This window comes from Peromyscus maniculatus, chromosome 18 (genome assembly GCF_049852395.1).
Source record: "Peromyscus maniculatus bairdii isolate BWxNUB_F1_BW_parent chromosome 18, HU_Pman_BW_mat_3.1, whole genome shotgun sequence".
In the NCBI taxonomy this organism is placed as follows: domain Eukaryota; kingdom Metazoa; phylum Chordata; class Mammalia; order Rodentia; family Cricetidae; genus Peromyscus; species Peromyscus maniculatus.
This window is the reverse complement of record NC_134869.1, coordinates 54,030,420-54,055,532: the sequence shown is the minus strand read 5'-3', so window position 1 is coordinate 54,055,532 and position 25,113 is coordinate 54,030,420. Positions and strand designations below refer to the sequence as shown.

The 25,113-nt window shown below is 36.4% G+C and overlaps 2 protein-coding genes and 1 non-coding gene across 3 annotated transcripts; 1 reads left to right on the top strand and 2 right to left on the bottom strand.

Moving 5' to 3' along the window:
* The first annotated feature begins 9,256 nt into the window (after positions 1–9,256).
* Positions 9,257–9,400, top strand: LOC121823865 (small nucleolar RNA SNORA48). The gene has a single exon (XR_006065502.1). It is a non-coding gene; the product is annotated as a small nucleolar RNA SNORA48 (small nucleolar RNA).
* A 1,479-nt stretch (positions 9,401–10,879) lies between these two features.
* LOC102925868 (olfactory receptor 6C76) lies at positions 10,880–14,369 on the bottom strand. Its single transcript, XM_015989918.3, has 2 exons — positions 14,359–14,369; positions 10,880–11,846 (listed from the first exon to the last, which is right to left on the bottom strand). Exon 2 carries the CDS (start codon positions 11,819–11,821, stop codon positions 10,880–10,882), a length of 942 nt encoding a protein of 313 aa, XP_015845404.3. The 5' UTR covers positions 11,822–11,846; positions 14,359–14,369.
* Positions 14,370–21,331: 6,962 nt separating this feature from the next.
* Positions 21,332–22,295, bottom strand: LOC102926185 (olfactory receptor 6C65-like). The gene is given in 2 exon segments (XM_015989913.2): positions 21,332–21,760; positions 21,762–22,295. Coding segments are annotated over 2 exon segments (963 nt in total).
* Positions 22,296–25,113: the final 2,818 nt, after the last annotated feature.

The window sequence follows — 25,113 nt, the reverse complement described above, 5'->3', positions numbered from 1 at the left end:
AATGTTATAGAGGAACTTTGGGTGACTGTCCAGGCAGCCAGCTATCTCTGTCATTGTAGATTGTTAGAAGTTGCTTACAATGCTCTTCCTGTTTACTTAGGTAATATTATATCCTTCTGGTGTCTTTGATGTAACTGAAGAATAAATAGTTATAATTTTCCTTGGTAATGATAAAGATAAATTAGATATGAAACTTCAGGCTCACAAATATAGAATAAAGAGAATATTTTCTTTAATTTTGCCAATTACAAATAGACTAGATATTATAACTGTAATTCTTGCTTGATAACTGTTCTATTATGTGTAATTTTATTATGTTAAAGTTAAAACCCTCCTTTTTGATTAGACAGAAAAGGGAAAAGGCTGTGGGATAATGCTTTTGTACACTGGTTTAATAAAACACTGATTGGCCAGTAGCCAGGCAGGAAGTATAGGTGGGGCGAGCAGATGAGAATTCTGAGAAGAGGAAGGACAGAGTCAGGAGTCACCAGCCAGACACAGAGGAAGCAAGATGACAAGGCAGAACTGAGAAAGGGTATCAAGCCACATAGCTAAACATAGATAAGAATTATGGGTTAATTTAAGTGTAAGAGCTAGTCCTTATTAAGCCTGAGAAAATGGCCAAGCAGTTATAAATAATATAAGCTTGTGAGTGACTATTTTATAAGTGGCTGTTGGTCCATAGGGGGTCAGGCAGGACCCAAGAAAATTTCCAACTGCAATGTAATATTTCTTTCCTCCTCTTAATATGTAATGCCTAATTATTTGTGCATTCTGAAAAATATTACCTTCAAAATCATACTTTTTAAAGATAGGTTTAAAAACTATAAACAAACTGTGTTTAGAAGAAATATAAATGTACTAAATCATTGTATAAAAATTCCAAAATGACATCATATTCAGTAGAAGAATATTACATTCTCTTCACACATATTATAGCTTATAATGCAGTATATTTGTGTGACTTCTGAGTGTGTGAACAAATGGGTCTCTGATTCTTGTGCATGCTCTTAGGGATCTTTTCCTTCTGTTCCTTTGCATTATCCAACTTCAATATGATAGTTTGTGTTTTACATTATTAATTTTGTTATAATTATATTTTAACATAATTATATATATATATATATATATATATATATATATATATATATATATATATATATATATATAATTTGATTGTTATCACTTAGAAATCTGTTGTTTTCTAATAAGAGAAAGAAAGGGAGTAGATCTGGATGGGAGAGTAAGTGAGGGGAACTGAGGGGAGTAGAGAGAGGGGAAACTGTAATCAGGATATTTATATGAGAAAAGAATATATTTCAATAAAATGCAGGAGAAGTATAATTAGCATTGTCTGAAGCATATGAATTCATATGTAAAAAACCCTAAAGAACACACACGTGCACACATGCACACACAAATGTAAACCCAGGACCAGAAAATTACCTCAATAAATTCTGAATAAGTTTCATGCTCTTCAAACATGATGACCCAAGTTGGATCCCCAGAATCTGTGTAAATGCCAGATGCTGGGGCATGGATCTGTGATACAAGAACTACTATAAAGAGATGAAAGATAGAGACAAGAAAATTACCCAAAAGCTCTTGATCCTGGAGTACAGAGATGCGATAGAATAAATAAAGGAGACCCTGCTTCACCAGTGTAGAACAGACACCTGAAAGTTAGCCTTTTACCTTCTCAGGTACACCATGGAATATCTGGAAAACCAAAAAAAAAAAAAAAAATACAGAAAGTGGGGATGGAGAGAGAAAACAATAAAAAAAACCTGATAAACCTAGTAAAGTTAAAAAATAAAAAATTCAAAATACAAAAATAAGTAGCAATCTAAACCTCCTGGCATAGGCCTAGAACCTCGGGTACTTAAATGCTGACAAAGCCAGGATGTATAGTACAGAGGATGGCTGAGTTTTTACTAAACATATGTTAGGACCTAGGTTAAATTTCAGTGCTACACATAAACAAAAATCTCATCTAAAGAAAGCCAGGTACAGTGTCATGCAACTTTAATCCTATCAGTCTGGAGGCAGAAACAGACAGATCTCTGAGATATTGAGGCCAGCCTTGTCTACATAGTGAGTTTCAGAACTGCCAGTGATATGTAGAGAGGCCCTATCTCAAAACAAACAAACAAATAAAGAAACAAACAAACAAATAAAGAGAATCATCAAAAATGAGAAAATAATCATATTTATAGTACCATGAAAAAGATAAAATACTTAAAAACAAATTTATTTGAGAAGATGAAGACATCCACACTAAAAATTGTAAACACTAAAAAATAAAAAGATATAAGTAAACAGAATTCCATGTTCATTATTAGAGGAAAGTATTATTAAATGGCCACTTTTCAAAAAATGATATGCACATTTAATACAAAATCCTATGAAAATCTTATAGCAGTTTTCACAAAAATAGAAAAAAATTTCAATTAGTATGGATTGCCAAAAGAATACACATCACAAGACACCACACATCCTAATTTCAAAGTACATTAGAAAGATACAGTGATTTAAACATTCTGGTGCTTAACAAAATTGAAAACCATAAGCAAACCCATTTATAAATAAACAAGTGATTTTATTTAAGATTTACTTGTATTTTCAACAATGCATATTTATGTGTCTCTCTGTGGAGGTTGTACACGTGTAGGTGCTCACAGAGGCTAGAAGAGAGCACCAGATACCCTGGAATTGGAGTTATAGGTTGTTGTGAATCCCCTGACATGGTGCAAGGAACCAAGCTAGGGACTTCTGTAGTTGGGAGTTTTCTTTGGTCCTGCCATGCTCCTGCAGACCTGCAGCCTGCTTATAAAATAATAATTCAGAAGTTTATATTAATTATAACTGCTCAGCCATTAGCTCAGGCTTATTACTGACTAGCTCTTACACTTAAATTAACCCATAATTCTTGTCTATGTTTAGCCACGTGACTTGGTACGTTTTCTCAGCTCTGCCTTGTTACCTTGCCTCTGTGTCTGACTGGCAACTCCAGATTCAGCCCTTCCTCCTCCCAGAATTCTCCTCTTCTTCTCACACCACTTATACTTCCTGCCTGGCTACTGGCCAATCAGCATTTTATTTATCAACCAGTCAGAGCAACACATCTTCACAGCATAGAGAATGACATTTCACAGCAGACTTCTGCAAGAGCATTAAGTGTTCTTAACCATTGACTCACATCCACAGTCTAACAGACAAGTGATCGCCAAGGATTAATAAGAAGTGATGGTTTCGACAATAAGAGCTGTGAAACCTGTATATCTACATTTACATTCAAATGAATGAAACTGCAGAATCAATGTGCCCAATGTACAAAAATAAATGCAGAAAGCCTACAGGTGTATATGACCTGAAGCAGGGAACTTTCCAGAAAAAAAAAATTCCTTGGGGCCAGCTTCATGGCAAAGTACCCTTAGCAGTGTTTCCTTTTCTATGACATAGAACTCAGATGACAGAAGCAAAGTAGAGAAATAGGAGGTCATCAGAAAAGCTTCTGCTCAGAGAAGTGGTCAGTAGAAACAAAGGCAGCCTGTGGCATGTAAGCAAATTTTCATAAACCATAACCTTGGTGAGATGTGAGTATGAAAAGTACATGAGGAGCTCCCATCAACTAAACAGGATAAATGGATACATTTGTAAAACCTGAGCAAAGGTGCTGAATGAGTATTTTTCCCAAAACATGTGGAACTGAGGGCAGTGGAGTGTACCTGTAACCCTAGCATTAGGAGTCTGAGGCAAGTGGCATATGCTTGGGACATATAGCTAGAAAAGAATTTTATCAAGAAAAAGCAAAAGGCATTGAGATATAGGTGACTGTGTCATTTCCCACCCAAAGGAGCTAAAGGTGTCAAGTATCAGAGGAGAAACTGAAAGGTGTGTATGTGCCATTGGGAATATTAGAATGGTGCAGATTTTACAAAGAATATTCTGAGTGTTCCTCGGAAAACCTAAAGTCAGTGCTAAGTAAGGTTGAGAAGGTGAATCAAGCAAGTAAGGGCATTTGACACCAAGCCGGACACTCTTATCCCAAGTGGTGGAAGGAGAGAACTGATTCTTCCAAGTTGTGCTCAGACTCCTAAACTTGTGTTGTGTCAATATAAATATACACACACTCAAACATACACATGAATGAACGAATAAGTTAACGAACAATAAATAAATGAGTGGAAAAGTCTTTTTAAGAATAGAACTAACTATTCTTAAATGAATATTCTTAAATAGAACTAACTATTCTTAAATGAAATGCTGAAGAAACCCCTCCCCCTATTTTGTTTTTTTGCAAAAATCAAGGTATATTCTAGGGTTTCCTGGTTGACCTCAACAGATAAACTGAGATGATAGTCTTAGTTCAGAAATGATCTGAATGTAGATTTACAGTCTACCTGTACAGCTGGCTAAGTGAGATCGCTTTCACAGTTCTGCATGTATCCCATCGTCTCCCCATTAGTCACTGAACTCTTAAAACTGGTATTGTAACATTATTACAATGTTTTGCACCAATTTTATAAACTTTACAGTACAATATGTGTTCCTTTTCTGAGGCAAACCAATGGTATATTTCTCAAGGTTCTGCTGCTATCAGCAGTGTTGATGGAGGATTTTTTATACATTTGTAATAGATAGAAATAAACCAGAAAACAAGAAGGAAAAAAAAAGTGGTGGAGGAAAAGGTGAACACTGCAAGAATACTCAAAAGGGCTGAGAGTTGCAAACGCCAAGATTGGCTTTGCATAGTAAATGGAATAGAACAGCTCTGAACTATAGCTTACTTTTCCTGGTTTGGTCTGACAGAATGATTGAATGCTTTTGTACAAAAATCAGAGCCTTAAAAACAAGGATTTGGTGAGATTGTAAAATGGTGTGCCACTTTGGCAAAACAGTCTGGTGGTTGGTCAAAATGCAAAACATTGTTACTCTGTTACTCAACAATTCTACCCTTAGGAATATAACCTCAAACTACTGAAAATGTGCACCTATGAAACATGTACATGAAGGTTTACAGCAGTGTGTTGCTAATAGTAAAAAAGTTAAAACAACTCAAATAGCTATCAAATATTGGAGAGAAATAAAATGTGGCTTATTCATATAATAGAATATTATTAAGACATAAAAATGAATGAGAAACTGACAGATTAAATGACTTTGGTGAACCTTCATAATTTCATTTGTAGATCTTTCCATTTCTAATTTATAAATACATTTGGGGTTATAAATTATAAATGTACTGCCTCCTGTCAACATTGTATATTTCTATTTGATGATTTCTGTTGTCAAACATTATATGGAAATGTTTCCAAGTATTTTCTGTATTAACTGTGAATGAATAGAACAAAATAAATTGCCTGTGATGGAAAAATAAATAAATAAACTAAAAAAAAAAAAAGAATAGAACTAACAATGATGCAGATATAACATCTTTGGATAAGTATTCAGAATTCACATCAGGATCCTCAAGTCATAACTGGGTGCACATTACATCATCCTTCACAAGAATCAAGATGCACCAAAAACTTTAATATCCATTGAGAGGTTAGTGGATAAATTAAATGTGTCACATATATATTGACATATATATTGGATATTATTTTTATTTTTGGATATTATTCAGCACAAAACAATAAGAAAATATTGCCATATGATATGACAAAGATGAACTTGGAAGACACTATACAAAATCAAGTAGGCTAGCTCTAGAAAAACACTGCATTTCTCCATAAACATATAATAAATGTTGCTGTGCATGGATGGAGAGTTGGTGGAATATGCATCTGCTATTTAAATTTTCAATTATGACAGATGAAGAACTTCTACAGAGATATACTGTATAACACTGCACTTATAGTTGACACCATTATGTTGTACATTTAGTTTTTTTGAGGAAAATAGATTTATTGCTAAGCATATAAACCAATGTTTTTTAAAAAACTAATAAAACTAAATGGAAGAAGAAACTCTGTGGCAGTAACTGTTTATTACCTTGACTGTGTCTTGCGGGCTGCAGAAATATATCATAAGAACTCAGCTGGTTATGGCAAAGTCACTACCTGGAGGGATCAGGGAATTCCTCCAGAGGAAGCCAAATCCCAAGGAGTTTTTGGTGTTACTTGGCTTGTTATATATCAGCTGTATTCTGTTATGAAAATCATGTGTGCCTTCATAGTTTTCCCAATTGACTTTCCCCTAAGAAGGACTAACAGTGTAGACTGATCACTCTCTGGACATACACATTCCAGGTATTTGGAGAACAGCCTCAGGAAAGGCTTTCTCTGGAACCAGTTATCTCCCTTAGCCACTTTCAAGGACTACAGGAAACACCACCCAGGTGGACGCCCAACTGCCAAAGACTAACAATGATAACAGCCCACCTGAAAGTCTCCTGACTTAAATTCCTCAAGGAGACACCACCTAGGGGGGCGTCCAACTTCCAAGGACTAACAAGTGATAGCAGCCCACGTACAAGTCTCCTGACTTACAGTAAATTCACAAGAGGACACCGCCTAGGCCAGGTGGACACTAAGTAATAGTTTTACACAATTTAGCTTAGGCCCTTCTTTCTTACAGCCTTACTAACTTTATAGACCTCTAACTACTTACCTAACCACTTCTAGGAATATTTAGATAAACTTCTGTCCTAACAGCTATGCTCAGCCAGAACTCCCAGTTCAAACCTCCCTGTATCACCAGAGGCATCTAGCTGTACACAGGTTGCCTAGAGACTGAGCACACTTTCCCCCACCCTGCAGTAAACGGCAGACAGCTTGAACAGATAGGAGCCACAGGAAAAAAGAAGACAGTTTTATTTTCTCCCATTGACCTAGCGACTTATAGATTTTTAACATCCTTTACCAAACACATTTAAGGTTATAGTTATGCACGTAAGACCCCTCTTCTTAGATATTACCCATATTTAGCCTTTAGTTAATTCATTAGTCACTTCCCCTTTGGGTCACAAATGGTAATTAACAACTAGTGCCCCTCTTTGTAATCCTTATCAACCCTCCATTTGATCCTGATAGCGGACACTCACTGCCTGAGGAAGTTCAGGCTGAGTGTCCTGGGTGGAGGGGAGGATCGTGATTTTGGGGAGATATATAACTGTAAAGCAGAGGACAGGAGGGAGAAGAGAGAAGAGAATGGAAGAACGAGATGGGTAAGAACTTGAGAGGAACAAGCTGAGATGTGGAAGAACCAGATTGAAGAGCTAAAAGAGAGGACTAGAGGAACGAGATGGAAGATGAGGAAGAGCCAGATGGGGAGGAACAAGATGAGGAAGAGCCAGATGAGAGAGAAGGAGACGGGAGAGGAGATGATATGGGAAGGAACAAGATGGATGAGAACCTAGAAGGGGCAGAACTATATGAAGGAATTAAGATAGAACATAGAGGGGACAGTAGATAAATATAGAGAGAAATCAGGCAAGAAAGGAGCTAGACATGAGAACAGAACTGAAGCTGTGTATAAAGGATGTTATGCCAGAGGAATTAAAGCGAATGGATCAAAGAACTCTGAGTGCGTAGACTGATTTACCGACCCTAAAGATTCTCTGCTGGTTGATAGAGCCTTCTGCGGACCCTGGGAGGGGACTATCGAGGGGCTGGGCCCCCATAGTCCTCGTTAACTGTGCTAATGTTTGCATGGATGTATACATGCAGCAAACCATATGAAATTACATTTTAACTATGTGGACTATTATATATCAATTATGCCTCAATAGAGCTGTTAAAAATTGTGAACAATTTAAAATTATGAACACTGCAGTCTGTATGGAATTATCTATTTTTATGAATGATGGAAGAAAAGTAGCAGATATGAAATTATTGTGCAATAAAAACAGGAAGGAACCCAGCCCAAATGGAGCCATGTACAAGAATCTCCCATACCTAAGTCTCAGGATGCATTTTGAAAGAGTTAGGAAGATGATAGGAGCCAGAGAATCAGGTAGTTTGCTGTGAGATCCAGAAGCTTAGCACATGAAGTCGACCAACATGATTGCCCAAATGAGCTCAACAAAGATGAAACCAATGAAACCAAAAAACATGTCAAAGTGGATGGGGAAAAAGAAGGAGGCTTCAGCCTGACACAAAGAACTATAAGCAATTGAGGAAAGCTGGACACAGGAAAGGTGGTAATCCCCAGGAAAGAGCACACCAACGGTCATCTTTGAAAACAAACACAGAAGTAACATTGTGTGGATTGAGCAGGTTGTGTGTGTGTGTGTGTACATATATATATATATATATATATATATATATATATATATGTATATATATATGTATTTACATATCAATGCATGCAATAAATAGTGAAAAAAGAGACAACAAACTTGAATAGGAATGGAGAAAGGTATATGGAAGGTTTGGGAGGTAGGAAAGAGAAGAGAGAAATGTAATTTATTGTAACCTAAAGGCAAAATTAAAAAAATTAAAAACAGGAAACAAGAGAAGCTACAAGTGCAATGCATGAGTCCTGGTGCACAGAAGCAACTGTCCTCACCTCCTCAGCTAAGTAGGAATCCTTAGATCTTCCATATCTTCATCACATTTTCAATCATTCAGATTTTATTTGTCTTCATTGACATCTATTTTCATTGTTTATTTGGTAAACAATATTTTTTATGTAATGCAATGCACAAATCTTGTCAAAATTAGACAGGGACATCTGAAATGAAGACAAGAAAATTAGCAAGGACACAGTTTAGAAATAGATGACTCCATCAAAAACACAGTTCAGACACAGATATCTCCATCAAGGACACAGTTCAGACACAGAGGACTCCATCAAGGACACAGTTCAGACACAGATGACTCCATCAAGGACACAGTTCAGACACAGATTAGTCCATCAAGTACGCAGTTCAGACACAGATGTCTCCATCAAGTACACAGTTCAGACACTGATGTCTCCATCAAGAACACAGTTCAGACACAGATGTCTCCATCAATGACACAGTTCAGATATAGATGACCGGTCACTCCTTTTGGTGTGAGAAGCTTCCAGAGAGGATTTGTCCAGAGACACAGGTTGGTCTCTCCTTTAAGAAGTGTCCAGCCGGGCAGTGGTGGCACATGCCTTTAATCCCAGTACTTGGGAGGCAGAGCCAGGCAGATCTCTGTGAGTTCGAGGCCAGCCTGGGCTACAGAGTGAGTTCCAGGAAAGGCACAAAGCTACACAGAGAAACCCTGTCTTGAAAAAAACAAAAAACAACAACAACAAAAGAAATGTCCTTATAAAAATATGTTATTGACAATGGGCAAAAAGACACCTTGTTGGTGGTGGTGTTCTTATATCAGTCTGGGACAGAGCAGATGACAGCCCTTTGTTCATCATAGCTTGATGCCTGGCTTGGTGGCCAAAGATGTTTCATGCCTAGGGCACATAAAATCCTGATGCCACTGTTACTAATATTTAAACCTAGTGATTATTCTGAACCATCTGGGTGCTGATGGAAATGAGAAATTAAAGAACTAACAATGAAAGCCCTGGTTATCCAGGTTGTGTATGTGTGTGTGTGTGTGTGTGTGTGTGTGTGTGTGTGTGTGTATGTGTGTGTGTGTGTGTATGTGTGTGTTGTTTGCATATGGTCCAAGGGTGTAGCTCTGTAGTGGAACACATACCCAGCATGAGAAAGTCTTGGGTTTTGTGGCAGGGATACAATAAATAAACATGTTGGGTATGTCATTGTGTTCGTAATCCTAGCCTTTGGAATGTGATGGTAGGATGGAGGTTATGAGTTCTAAACCATGAGAGCTGGCCTGACTTTTAGACGGCTGCCATCTGTGGTGGTGGTGGTGGTGGTGGTGTCTTATGAAGAGGACTAAATGGACATCTTTTTTCAGCAGGTAAAGGATAGAAAAATTCCCATAAACTACCTGGTATCACTCCAGCTGACATAGATTTCTCTTTTTGTGTTCAGAAAAAAAAGATGTTATTGCCCATTTATTAGAGTAATAACTGTAATTGGAAAAAATTGACAAACAGAAAATGACTCTTTTTTCTAATATATTTAATAAAAATAGATTCATATAACCTTCACTTTCCCCTTTCTTTCCTGTGAGAATAATGATCAGAGGAATTATTCTTAAAGATGTATTTTGCTTTTTATCATTAATTAAACCACTCTAAATAATAATTAGAACCATAACAAATACAATAATATTCTACAAACATTAACCTGAAAAAATAAATATTTTTCTGCCGATTTACTATCATGACCATAGATGTAATTCTATTTTGGAACATTAAGTAAGTGTAAATTGTTCCATGTTCAGTACAAAATGAAAATCTCCCTTTTCCTTTTAGCATATTGTTATTTTTCTTTTTCAATTATTTTTTTTAAGAACTTTATAATTTCAATGTATTTCTTATAGATTATTCCCATATCATATTACTAAATGTCCTATATGTATCACTTAAGAAATGATAGCAACAGATACAAAAATACAATAAATTCATTCTCTAACACCATCAAAGCAAAAAGTCATGATATACATGTATATACAAGTGCAGACACATAAAAATACATGTAAGAATAGATGTGTATATATTTGTGTAACACATACATGAATTAACAAGTAAGTTCAATGTCTTAATCTTTCCAAAAATATGCATGTAGTGGATATATGTATTATTTGAAATATATAAGCTATAATTAAAAATTACTTCATTTCTAATTTTATCATATAAATTTAGAAACCATTGCATTATTGTCATGCTCATAAATTCATTAAGTGAATTTTAACATGAGGACAGTAAATGCATTAAGAATAGCATACACTTTTATTTTTGAGATGAACTAGAACAAGGACATGCTCATTAGTTTTATGGCTGAAGTTGTCCCATGTTTCATTTGTAATCTATATCACATCAGCGTTTTTGAGGCAAATACCTTTCTCATAAGATCCTTAAAGGCTTGTTTCACCTGCTGGTTCCTTAAAGTGTAGATAAAAGGATTCAGCATGGGAGCAACAGAGGTGTTGAGCATAGCCACACCCTTTGTCAAGGCAACTCCAGCCTTGGCAGATGTTTTTACATACATGAAGATGCAGCTTCCATAGGATATGGAGATAACAATCATGTGTGAGGAGCAGGTTGAGAAGGCCCTTTTCCTTTGTTTGCTTGAAGGAAATTTCAGAATAGTTATGAGGATATAGATATAAGAGACAATTATCAACGTCAGCGTAGTCATAAGCGTGATCAAAGCCAATATAAAGCTCATGAGCTCTAGAGTGCGTGTGTCTGTGCAGGAGATTTGGAGCAAAGGAGCAGAGTCACATGTGAAGTGGTCAATAATGTTGGAGTCACAGAAATCTAGCTCTAATCCCATGGCCAATGGTGGAAAAATTACCAGGAACCCAGCCAGCCAGGAGCTGATGATGAGCTGGTGGCAGATCTTTTTACTGATGATGGTTGTATAGTGGAGTGGCTTGCAGATAGCCACATAGCGATCATAGGACATGGATGCCAGAAGGAAAAACTCTGTTGAGCCAAGAAAAATGAAGAAAAATAGTTGAGCAACACAAGCATTATAGGAGATTGATTTGTCTCCAGTTAGGATGCTGACCAAAAACCTAGGGTTACAGACAGAAGTAAATGAAATTTCCAAGAAGGAGAAATTCCTGAGGAAGAAATACATGGGGGTCTTCAGGTGGGAATCCAGCAGAGTGAGTATGATGATGGTTAAATTTCCAGTAATGCTCAGCACATATGTGAGAAACAGAAAAAAGAAAATCACAACCTGAAGCTCAGGATCATCTGTCAGACCCAGGAGGATGAAGTATGTCACTGATGTTCTGTTTCTCATTCCTGGTGGTCAGTATACAACAAATCTGATAAAATCAAACACAGAAAACGAGGCAAGAACATGAGCCACAAGATAAGCAGATAAACATAGGTGTCTCTGTCTCTGTCTCTGTCTCTCTCTCTCTTTCTCTCTCCCTCTTTCTGTGTGTGTATGTGTTCTGTGTGTGTGCTGTTGTCTATATTTCAATTACATCTTTAAAGACACATTTTTTATGTTTAAAGTCAGTCTAAACTATGTTTTTATTCTGCCACTATCTATCACTTTTACTATTTTGTAAAATGTACTAATTTCATTGTTGGCATCATTATGCTTTTCCTATGTTATCTTTTCTTTTTCTTTTTCTTTTTTTGGTTTTTCGAGACAGGGTTTCTCTGTGTAGCTTTGCGCCTTTCCTGAAACTCACTTGGTAGCCTAGGCTGGCCTCGAACTCACAAAGATCCTCCTGCCTCTGCCTCCCGAGTGCTGGGATTAAAGGCATGCACGACCACCGCCCGGCTTCTATGTTATCTTTTCTATAAAACAAATTATGGAAACCAATGATCAACTTATTCTGTTATCTACAGGAATAGTATAAACATCAAACTAGACCAAGTAAATCATGTAATGTCTATAAATATTTTCATAACAAAACAATAAAATCAACACATTTCACTATATTTTTGTATTTTAAAAAGTTAAATAATATCCCTCTTTAAAAAAATCCACCTTAAATTTTGTCCTCTTGTATTATTGGAGACCTTAAAGTTTCAACCTTTATTCTTGATATCTGAAACTGAGACTCTTCTCATTAAATTCAATTAATGTAGTAAGTTTAGTTGATTTTGATAAAAATGTTTTTTTTAATTTACTTAGCATCAAACAGTAAGAATAGAACACATTTTAAATTATTTACTAATGATGTATATATGACATTGAAATATATACACACTGTAATGTGCTGTTTAGAACTATCTTGAACATCTATATCAGTGACATGAACTTGACTTGTACAATCTAAATAATGGATACTCAAATATGAAAAAATGCACTATTATTCTCCACATTTAATGGCTAGAGTGTTTCATTTAATACATATTTAAGTTGTAAATTTTTCAAGTTAACTAATATATATTAATTAAATTGAAATATGTATCAGTTACATATATGAAACAGCTATAAAAATAACTGCCTGAGAAGATAGTAAATAAAGATAAAAGATTGTACAGAAATAATTGAAATACCAGTTTAAAGTATTGGTAGTTAAAGTGAAAGGTCAAACAAAGAGTAATACGTTTAGCTCCCTTAAACCAAAATCTATACCATAGTCCTGTAGCACAAAGAGAAATCACTGTTTATGTCTCTCCTCCCACAAAGCTCGGCTCCTCACAGCACCCCTGATATTTAATATGGAAACATGCAGTAAAATATCCTTTTCATGTGTTTTCTAATATCATCCAACATCTAGGATCCTGACATATTCCTCACAATATTTTAACAACATATATCTAGATGGGAGTTTTATTGCTATAAAATTATTCAGATTATCCCAGTATTTCCCAAATGGATGTTGCTAATATGTTTCCCAGGGGAAAAAATTAACAGCATTTATACTATGTTTGCAACACATAACTTCAAAAATATTCTACAAAGTGTGGAAATGCATAATGACTTCTGGGATGAATAATAATAGGACACTAATGTATACAAGTAAAAGATTACTTCTAGCAATCACATTTAATTGGTTTGTTATGTGACCTACATCCCAGGTGATTGCAGAACTTATCTGCAAGGAGTTAGCAAAGCGTTTGTGAGAAAATGAAATCTAACAAGAAAAACAATTACCTTCTCACACTGACTTTCATAGGACGATGTTGAAATTAGGCTGCATCCTACTCTGTGTTACTCTATATTCTGTAAAACAGTCGTGGAAATTTTTAGGCTGGGCTTTGCCCTCAGACTCCATTTCATAAGCAGCTTTTGACTCCATTTTGAGGGTGGAGGATAATTATGCAATAGTGACACAAAACATGTGTTATCCTCAACACAAGGAGAAATCAGTTTAAAACATGAAAGTAAAACTGCAGTAGTGTTTTACTGAGAAAATACAGCAGGCCTTGAACCTGCTCTGTAGGCAAGGATTGAACTGCTTATCTCCCTACCCTCATTACCCAAGTGCTGGGATCATAGGCAGGACCACCATGTTTTGTTCAATATATTTTCCACAGTTTGTCATAGTTATTTTTACATGTTCATTAACTAAAGATGAGTTTGTTCTATTTTCATTTGAGAATTTGTGGTAAATAATATACTTTGAGATCCTTTAAGTATTTTTCTGATCTGACGTTTTTCAAAGAGAACATGATACATTAGATCACCAATTCCCTCATATCAGAAGACTTTGTGTTCTTATCTTGACCTACTTAGCTTTTCATATTATTAAGTAATGTTATGAGATTGTTTTTCAAACAGGGACCCCTGTATATTTTATGGAAACTGTAGACTATTGCTAAGTGAATCATTTTTGCAACCATTTACACTACAAGTGAATGGATTTATACCTAATGTTTAAAATCAGACATTAAAACCTAGTGAGTAACCTACCTACACAGCACTGAGAAGTCGATGGGAATGTTTAATTTCATGGTTAAAATACATATTCAAGTTATCAGTTGTATTATGGTTATCTGTTAATTGGTTTAGCCTAAAAACTGTTTTCCATAATTTCATATACTATTATTGATATGGCCTTATCCCATAAACACAAAATTTTATTATGCATTTTTTGCATTTCCTTTTAGTGTATGTATGTTTGTGTGAATGTGCTGCTATGTGCACACTCTCAGAATATGAACAGTGGAGCACACACTTTATGACTCAGCTCTCCTCTCCAACATAAGGGTTCTGGGAATTGAACTCACGTCATTAGGTTTAATGAAAAGCTTTATATGCAGAGCCATCATTGCCCTCTTATGCTTAATGAAACCATTTTTTTTGGCCTCAGTGTTCTTCTCTGAACCCAGAGGTCACTGACTTGACTCAGATAGGATTAATGATCAGTGAGTCCCAGGGATTCACCTGTACTTCATCCTAGATAACCAGATTGCAAGCACACGTCATCATCAAGGCATTTTCCATAGGTTCTGGGGGTTGGACTCGTGTCCTCATGCTTACACGGGAAAACCTTTATCCAACTAAGCAATGACAACAGCCCTATATTTTTAATTATATCATCTTTACCTATGCTCTTTGGTTTACACACAATATGAATGTTAATTGTTAATCTCTAGAGTTCTCAAGGATTTCATATTATTTTTTATTTTTTCATGTCCACCAAATAGTGTGTACTACTTGCATTTGTTATTTGAAAAGTTGAAAGATGAACAATGCATGTTTGAACTGTTTATTTTAGCACCAGCAGGTGTATACTTAGATATTTATTCCCATGTTAAATGGATTTCTATTAACCTTGGGTTAGTACCCTATGACTTCCTGAACTACTTACTCCTGGTCTCATTTCATTTATATGATGTTGAAAAATTATATGATGTAGGTAAAAATAAAGGCACTGGATTATTCCTGGCAACTTTGATTGTGTGCTTTATTTCAAGAGGTGATCTTCTCCAGACCAGATATGTCAGCCTCTTACAATCTCTTTATTTATCATGGATATGTAGCAAAGACCAGAGTTCTGTTATCAGCACACATGGCAGGCAGCTCACAACTGCCTGTGACTTCAGCTTTGATGCCTATGAACACCCTAGGCACTTGCACACACATACATACACCCACACAGAGACACATAATTAAAAATAAAACAAATCTTTAAAAAGTGGCCCATACACATAGAAGATCATTGTTTCAAAGCTATTTACCTCATGTACATGCTGATGATCTCATTCTATAGAAAAGATAATAAAAGTAAGTAGGAACTGAGTCCTTTAATGTTTTTTCTACTTTGAGACTATCAGATTATATCTGTTGATCATATTCCTTACCTTTCCCCAACTCTTCACAGACCATCCCTCTTCCTACCAACCCAATTCCATCTTCTTTTCCTCTCTTAAGCACAAAACAAAAACCACACATGGGAAACAGAAAAAGAGTCCAATTTCTGTTGACAATAAATAGGCCTGCCCAGAAGAGTAAGTGATATACCCAGTGTCACACTACTGAAAAAAACTATCTCTTTCTGTGGTGGTTTGAAAGAAAATGGTCCCCAAAGGGAGTAGTGCTATTAGGATGTGGGCTTGTACAAGGAAGTACATCACTGCATTGTGGGTTTTAAGGTCTGATTGCATTTTTGCATTATGATATGGCTGCAAGCCTTTGGTGGCCAGGGTGTGGAATGTGGTGGTTTGAAAGAAAATGGCCCCCTAAGGAAGTGGCACTATTACAACTATTAGGAGATGTGGCCTTGTTGGAATAGGTATTGAGTGGTCCTGTTGGAAGAAGTGTGTCATTAGAGAGTGGGCTCTGAGGTCTCTTTTGCTCAAGGTACATTTGGTGTGGTAGAAGTTTCACTTCCTGTTGCCTGTGGATCAAGACATAAAATTCTTAGCTTATTCTCCAGCACCATGTCTGCCTGCACACTACATGTCCCAGCATGATAAAAAATGGACTAAACCTCCGAAACCATAAGCCAATTAAATGTTTTTCTTTATAAGAGTTTTCGTGGTCATGTGTCTCTTAACATAGAAAACCTAACAAAGACCCTATCCCAGCAGCTACTAATTGTGCATAAATCCTTGTCTATGCATGACACTTTTTGCTACTTACCCTACTCAGTGCTAGGACATTTTCTGGCTTTAGCCAATGGAGATGGGTAATGTACATGATGTCATAGCTTCTGTGGATTTATACAAGCATCTGCAGGTTGTCTCTGGAAAATGCTCTTTTCTTGAGAACTCTTCATAAAAACTATAAAGAAACATAGTTTTCTAAGCTTTGTAACTACATTGCAGAGTACGTTTTTGCATCATTCACTTCCAAGAATCATTAGAATGAGCCTTGTAGATATTACTGTTGCATCTTTCATCTGGTGTTCCTACATGGGGCAAGAGTTTCCACCTAAAACCTGAGAGAATTTAAGAAGAGATCCTAAAATGGAGCTAATAATAGCTTCCTCGTTCTCGTCTCTTATTACTGGCCGCTGTATAGAGACATATCACCTGGTCACGGCTGCTGCCTGTGGGCTTGTGAGCACAGCCTTGGACTTAAAAACACAAGTATACTACCTAGTACTGCTACCCAGAATTGGGGAGGTAAGTGTGACCCCTTGGTACCTGAGCCATTTTGAAAAGTGGAGCCAGCAGCCAGGGCTCTGCCACTTTTGTCCTAGCCACACATCTTAACAGTTTAAAACTCTCCTTGTCAGAAAAGGATTACAGATACACAATAAAACAGATTCAGATGAAAAAAAAAACTCTAAACACGGTCACAGTGTGTATAAAAATATACATAGGCTTGTGAGAGAAAAGAAGAAGGATAGAGAAGTCCTTAAAAAAGAAATAGTGTAATTGAAAAAAAAAGCCACAGAAAAATGGAAAACACAGAGTGCCTGGATACTGTATATTATTGTGTTGTCTTCGTGATTTTTTTTTATTAAGAGATTTTCTATTCATTTTATATTCAACCATGGATTCCCTTGTCCTCCCTCCTCCTGCCCCCCAGCCTCCCCCCAACCCACCTCCTATCCCCATCTCCTCCAAGGGAAGGTCTCCCCTGGAGATTCAGCAGAGCCTGGTATATTCAGCTGAGGCAGGTCCAAGCCCTTCCTCCCTGCACCAAGGCTGATCAAAGTGTCTCACCATAGGCACTAGGCTCCAAAAAGCTGGCTCATGCACTAGGGACAGGTCCTGGTCTCACTGCCTGGAGGCCCCCTAAACAGTTCAAGCTAAACAAATATCTCACTTATACAGAGGGCCTAGTTCAGTACCATGGGGGCTCCTCAGCTATTGGTTCACAGTTCATGTGTTTCCACTAGTTTGGCTGGTTGACTCTGTACTTTTTCCAGTCATGGTCTTGATATCTCTTGCTCATAGAATTCCTCATTTCTCTTGTCGATGGGACTCCTGGAGCTCTGCCTGGGACCCGGCAGTGGATCTCTGCATCTGGTCCATAAGTCACTGGGTGAGGGTTCTATCATGACAGTTAGGGTCTTAGGCCATCTGATCACGAGAGTAAGTCAGCTCAGGCACCCTCTCGACCATTGCCAGCAGTCTATAGTGGAATCATCTTTGTGGATTCCTGGGGACCTCTCTAGCACTCTGCCTCTCCCTATTTCCATGGTGTCTTCATTTATCATGGTATCTCTTTCCTTGTTCTCCTACTCTGTTTCTGATCCAGGTATAATCTTTCACTCCCCTAAGCTCTCTTTACCCCGACCCTTGCCCTCCATTACCCCTCCATCCTCCATCTCATCCATTTCTCCATCGCTGGGCAATCCCTGTGTCTTCCCTAGGGTCCTAGCTAACCTCCCTGGAGCTGTGGGTTGCAGTCTGGTTATCCTTTGCTTTACATCTAGTATCCACTTATGAGTGAGTATCCACTTATGAGTGAGTGCATACCATGTTTGTCTTTCTGAGTCAGGGTTACCTGATGTAACCTAAACTCAGAAGGTACTCAAGTATTTAAACTTCGTCCTAGAAAATGGTCACATGGTTTGTTCCGGTCTCCTCTCCTGATCTCATCTCTGGGGGTCAGGAAAATCACCTTGGAACATTCTACCCAATAAACTTGGTCTTTTACTCTCAATTCTGCTTACTGCATCTGCAGAGAGACTTAATATCAGGGGTACGGAAACCTTACAGTACCACCCATATTTAAAATTTATCACCACACTTCAGTTAACCTAATCTGGAAATCCCTCAAAAATACTTAGGGATTTGTGTCCAAGGTGATACTAGATTCTATTAAGTTGAAGAACAGTATAAACCACAGCAGCGATCAACATTAATTCACCAAGTGTCTCTTGGCACTGGTTCTTTGAGTGTGGCATCTATACATTTCAGTTGTAAAAAGCTACATATCTTAATGTCTGGTTTTCTATGTATATCCAACCTGATTTTGAATGCCTACACAATTGTTCATATAGGTGAAATCCTGTTTACAAAATTAAATATTAGATTTAAATTCTCTATGTCCATTGTTGCTAGTGGTTGGGACTGTGGCCTGTTATTTTAGGTTCTTGGGCTCTTATTGAAGGGATTGAAAGAAAGGCTCACATACGGTAAAGAATCAAGGGAACATTTCTCATAGCAGAGTGATAGTTAGACTTTAAAGGAATACATTGTCAAGATTGACCTAAGCACCCTGATTATTGTTTGAGGCTCCCTTTTGGAGTTCAAGAGAAGTCTGCTGCTTAGGGGTGATTCTCTAGTGTGATTGTATTACATAAGCTCTTTGCACACTGTGAAAGTCCTTTTCCACAATTCATCTGACTTTAATAATATGCACACCTAATTATAACTAGGTATAATATGATATAGGTGATGCTCCCTAATATTCACTTAAAAAGACTTTGAGAGGACATGGTTTGCCTTATTGCTCAAGCTTCCAAAGCCTATTCTGGCCAAATCATCCCATCTTTCTGGGTTTTAGGGCATTTTAGTTGTGTGAAGCAGGTACACAAGCAGAGTTATGAAGGTGGGGTTCCTCTGCTGCCAACAGGTAGGTTGCTAGGTACATTGTTCCGAGAGGGGTGTGTATGTGCTTAGAATGCGCACCTCGGGGTTTCAGGCAACCATGCGCGTTATGAGAATAGAGGTGTATAACCAGCCCAAGCCTGATGTTTGCAAAATGCCAGGTTCATAAGTCGTCTGTGCTCGCCAGCCTCATTTGGACTCAGTATTTATGCTTTTATATATAAAAAGGAAAATGTATAATATATGCAGTATAATAATACATATTTACCTAAATATAAGTATGATACAGATATGTCAATGAGACTGAAATATGTGACATGATGAAATTGTCATTAGAAAATTCTATGCACTGTTTTATGATTTTTCAGATCTGTTTTGCACACTGTTTTTTGAATGACAAAAAAATGACATTGGTTAAGTTGACTTAAAAAGCAGAAACATAGAATTTTCACATCCAGTGTAGTATCCTTTAAAATATGTACAGTGTATATGTGGAGGTGGTGGGTGGGTACACATGCATACAATAAAATTAATATTTTAAAATTTAAAATAAGGTTTATATGACTACACATTAAGTTTAAACACAAATTCTAAATATTTTATAATTAAGTTCAGTTTAAGATTTCATTATTGAATTTATTAAACTCAAGAAAACTAATTTTTAATTATCCCAATATTTTGAAAAGAAATAAAAGATAAACAAAAAAAGTTACTGTTAGCATATGTATGTTTTCTGATTTTTAAAATAGCAGTATATTGTAGTAATTTGTGGAATTGTTTTGTACCTAGAAGTCTAAACAATTTGTAGTAATTTGCACAGTTACAGAAGGCTTACAAGGTGTGAGAAAAAGAAAATTTTAACTGGCTTGTGTATAACCAACAATTTATTCAAAGAATTTCCTATTTTGTATAAAACAACTATACTCTATTGCAATATAAATCTACTCAGATTTGTTTTCTCTTAATGCTATCAGACTTTTTACTACTTAGAAACCTAAACCCTACTGTCAAGACTCATCTAAATATCTATTTTAGTAAAATGAGTATTTCATATCTCTGGTTAAATAGAACTATCACATACATGAGACACACATTTACATCAGGAAAATTAGTCTATCTAGGGTTGTTAATACTGTCTTCTAAATTTGTATCATGTCTAAAACTTTAGATCTCTATATCCTAACTTTTGCTTCCTAAGTAAAAGCTAATTTAGATTCCAAATGGGGAAAAGTTTTGGGAAACCCTATAATGGAGAATTTAAAAAATAGTGCAATCTCCTCTCTCAAAAAAGTAACTCTCTCCAAAGAAAGGCTTTCCACCAGTATTCTGGAAGCTTAGCACAAAAACTGTTTCCCCCCCTGGATTTTGTTTCCTCTTCACAAGAAATTGTAACATTTCTACAGGTAAAATAGAGATAAACTGAGAACATTTTTCTTCTCAGTTCAAGCCCAAACTGCAAACAAACCCATTTCCTTTCACTAATTATTATTTCCCAGCTTCTAAGCAAAGCATCGGGCAATATACTCACAGCTCAAGTTACTAGGTGAGGAAATTAATGGAAAAAAAGAATATTAAATAATACATTTGAATGCAGAAGGTCTTTTGTGAGAGAACTTTTAAATGACTGCGAATTATTTAGGCAGGCTGTTTAGTTTGACTTCCATTCATCACCCTTCCTATGCTGCTTCCCTTTTTTTTTTTTTTTTTTTTTTGTAGCATTTGTCGCTCACTGAAGTTTCAGTTAATTTACTTCCCAATTATCCAATTATGTTGGCACTTTCCTAGTTACTAGAAGTAAGCAGTGTAAGAGCAGGATCTGTGTGCTTTATTCCTTCATCTATGCCCATTACCTAGAAAGAAGCTTTCTCAGTTACAGATTTCAGAAAAATCAGCCCTCCTTTGAAGGTAGTAATTTTTTGGTGAGGTCCTTGAATGCCTGCTTGACCTGCTGGTTCCTTAGGGTGTAAATGAAGGGATTCAGCATGGGAGCTACAGAGGTGTTGAGCACAGCCACCCCTTTACTTAGTGCCACACCTTCTTTAGCAGATGTTTTTACATACATAAAAATGCAGCTTCCATATGAAATGGAAACCACAATCATGTGGGAGGAACAAGTGGAAAAGGCCTTTTTCCTTTGCTGTGCAGAGGGTATCTTCAGAATTGTTCTAAGGATGAGTGTGTAGGAGAGAATCACCAAGGCCAAAGTTACTATGAGAGTAAATACTGCTAAGAAAAATGCCATCAGCTCTAAAACCTTTGTATCTGTGCAAGCAATCTGCAGCATGGGAGAAGAGTCACAGGTGAAGTGACAGTGCAATCTGCAGCATGGGAGAAGAGTCACAGGTGAAGTGACAGAATTCCAGTTGAAGGCCCATGATCACTGGGGGGAAAACGATGAGGAAACCAGCTGACCAGGAGGCAATTACAAGTTGATTGCAGACTTTGTTGCTAATGATAGTTGTGTAGTGCAGAGGTTTGCAGATGGCCACATAACGATCATAGGACATTGCAGCCAGTAGAAAAAATTCTGTTGCTCCCAGAAGGATCAAAAAAAACACTTGGGCCATGCAAGCATTGTAGGAAATAGCTGTGTTCCCTGTAGCAATGCTGATCAGAAATCTCGGAATGCAGACTGTTGTAAAAGAGATTTCCAAGAAAGAGAAATTCCTGAGAAAGAAATACATGGGAGTTTTCAAGTGAACATTTGACAGAGTCAATGTAATGATGGTCATGTTTCCACTAACACTCAGTAGGTATGTTACCAGCAAAAAAGAAAATATCACAATTTGTAACTCTGGGTCATCTGTAAGTCCCAGAAGAATAAATTCTGTGATAGATGTCTTATTTGGCATGGCTAAGCTCTGAATTTGGGTAGACCTGTGGATAAAAGGAATAATGTCAACTCCTGATAAGATTTTAAATATGTATGTAATGTCATTACTCTACATAAACAAAGCCTGTACTATAATGCCTTGAGAAATGGCAAAATAGCTATCCATCTGAGTTGAAAGTTAATTTTGTGTCTTGGGAAGGAAAGAGTTAATTGGTTTCATTGTTTTTGAGAAAGATTAAACAAATTATCAAAATGAATACATTGCAATATCAAAACCATATGACCATAACTTAAAATTTATAATTATCACTAGAAAGCTTATTTTGAGTCAATTCCAGTCTTTTTTGTTCATTCAATAGCCCATACTGACCAATTCTTTAGTCTCTTGCCTCAGTCCCATCTAAGAGTCTAGGCATTATACTCATAACAACTTGGTGGGTTTTGGTCTATGACAGAGTCTGGCTGAGTTGGTTCTGTAGTCAAAACTTACAGTGCAGCCCAGGTTAACCTCAAACTTGTGAGGATCCTCTCTCAGACTCCCTTATGCTGGGCTTACAGGAGTGCAGAATTACATCCAGCACCCTAAATGATTAAGTTCCCAAGTTCATAGGAAACCTTAAACAGAAAACTCTCTGTGGAGGGAAACTGATTGAAATCCTTCATTTTTTATCATCATATAAAATCACCCTGTTGGGTACTCTTTAAAACTAACACAAACACAACATCAGATGTGTTAATGAGCAAGGCCAAAGTGTTCAGGCTTTCTCAAGCTCTGCATTGAAAAGAATATGCTGATAAATTTCTTATTTTTAAAAAAGTGTGACAGGAAAAGGAAATATACTATAAAGAAGATAACAAAGATAAGAATAACATAGTAAGGCAGCATAAAATATAATTGTAATTATTGTGGAAAACATCAATATATTCTTCACTCTATGCACAATAGTCATCCTACTAGGTTCTATGTACAAGCCTAAGGTCACATACTGGTGTCTGCAAATAGAGGTAGCATTCCCATTTGTATTCCCCTTCATCATATTCAGTCTTCCAATGCTCAAAACAGACATAAATTATATTTGATAAGTGAAAGAATAAAATTCATAACTGAATAATAACTCTGCAACCTATTAATACTGGCACCAATATTCTGTAGTTTGTTTTAGCTCTCTGAGCTCAGATCTGCCTCCATGCACCAAGTCTTCCAAACTAAACAGTTTAACAGATTTTTACACTGGTAGTAACGTGCCAATAAAATGAGTTTTCAGTATTGAGAACGCCAGAACTCCCATGACTCAGGTACCCAATTTCTGAAAGATACTTTCTGAGATCACATGAGAGTACATTGCATTGGCACCAGCTCTAAGAAGCAAAACTTCCAGCTTAGTGATTCTTAGGTAAACCATGAAAGGAACCTGCAGATGTCACTGCAGATGGCAGTGACATGTTTTGCTGTATCTCTGCCCTTTAAGGCTATAGTAGTAATATCTCTGAGCTTTACCTGAGAAAATGTGTTTGATTCCTTTCCAGGGTTGGTGTTCTACATTTCTGAACACAGTTGTCATATTTAGGCAAAACATAGACAAAAAAAGAAGTTGGAAAAAATTTTTAATATCACAATGTATATAAAGAAGACTTATTGTAAAAAGTTCTCATTTAGGAAATATGAGTAACATTGTTGACAAGGGAAAAATATACTCACTTTTAAGTTAGTCTGAGCATAGTTTAAACCTAGTTTTCTAATTATCTGAAATTTAATTAAAAATAGTGATTTAAGTAGGTAAAAGTTTCATTTAAAAATAATTTTGGTCAAATTCATTACTTTTATTCAGCCATTCCCTTATTAAAATGTAAACATTTAGTCTAGACCCCACTTGTGAAAGCCTACCCACTTTTCAATCATGAATCTGATCTTTAAAAATGAGAAATATTTAACAGTATGTCATTGACTGCATAACTTTTCTAATATTGCTCAGCAATGCAGATTAAAAAGAACAAAAAACATGAAGAAAAAAAACCAACCTTTTTGCAAAAGGAACAGATACATTATGTGTGTTTGTGAATAGAACATTAGAAGAGTTTGTCCTGGAGGGAAAGATAATAGACACATCCCCAGAGACAGAAAACCTAGTGCAACTACAATTAATTAATTTCGGTAACATTTTAATCAAATTCCTTTGAGAGCCATTAGACACTGGAAGATATAGAAACCTGTGTATAATGTCAGGACTCATATGAACCAAAGGGAAAGACTGAGGAAACAAAATTGCTTAATTGTTTCAAACTATCCTTCCAATTACTGTTTATGGATTGCTTGTTTGTTTGTTTTGTTTTTTGGGATTTTTTTTTCCTATTTTGAATATCATTTGCTTCCATATGAATTTTGAGATTTTTTTTCAATTTATGCTAAGAATTGTATTGGAAATTTGATGGGAATTGCGCTGAATCTCTGTAGGATGTTTTTTGGTAAAATAGCCATTTTTACAATATTAATCCTTCCAACCCTGGAGCATAAGAATTCTTTCCATGTTTTGATATTTCTTCAGCTTTTTTCTTCAGTGTCTTACAGTTCTCATTAAATGAGTTTTTCATTTCCTTTGTGAGATTTATTCTGAGATATTTTTGAGACTGTTATGAGTGGGATTTTCCCCCTGATTTCTTTCTATGTTTGTTACTGGCATATAGGAAGGCTACTGTTTTGTGTGTCACTTTTATGTCTTGATACTTTGCTAACCATGTCTATCAGCGTTAGGAGATTTTGTCTCTTGTACCTCAAAATTTCTAGAACTTTCATCCTGAAGGAATTTGGATTTTGTCAAAGGCTTTTTCTGCATCTAAGG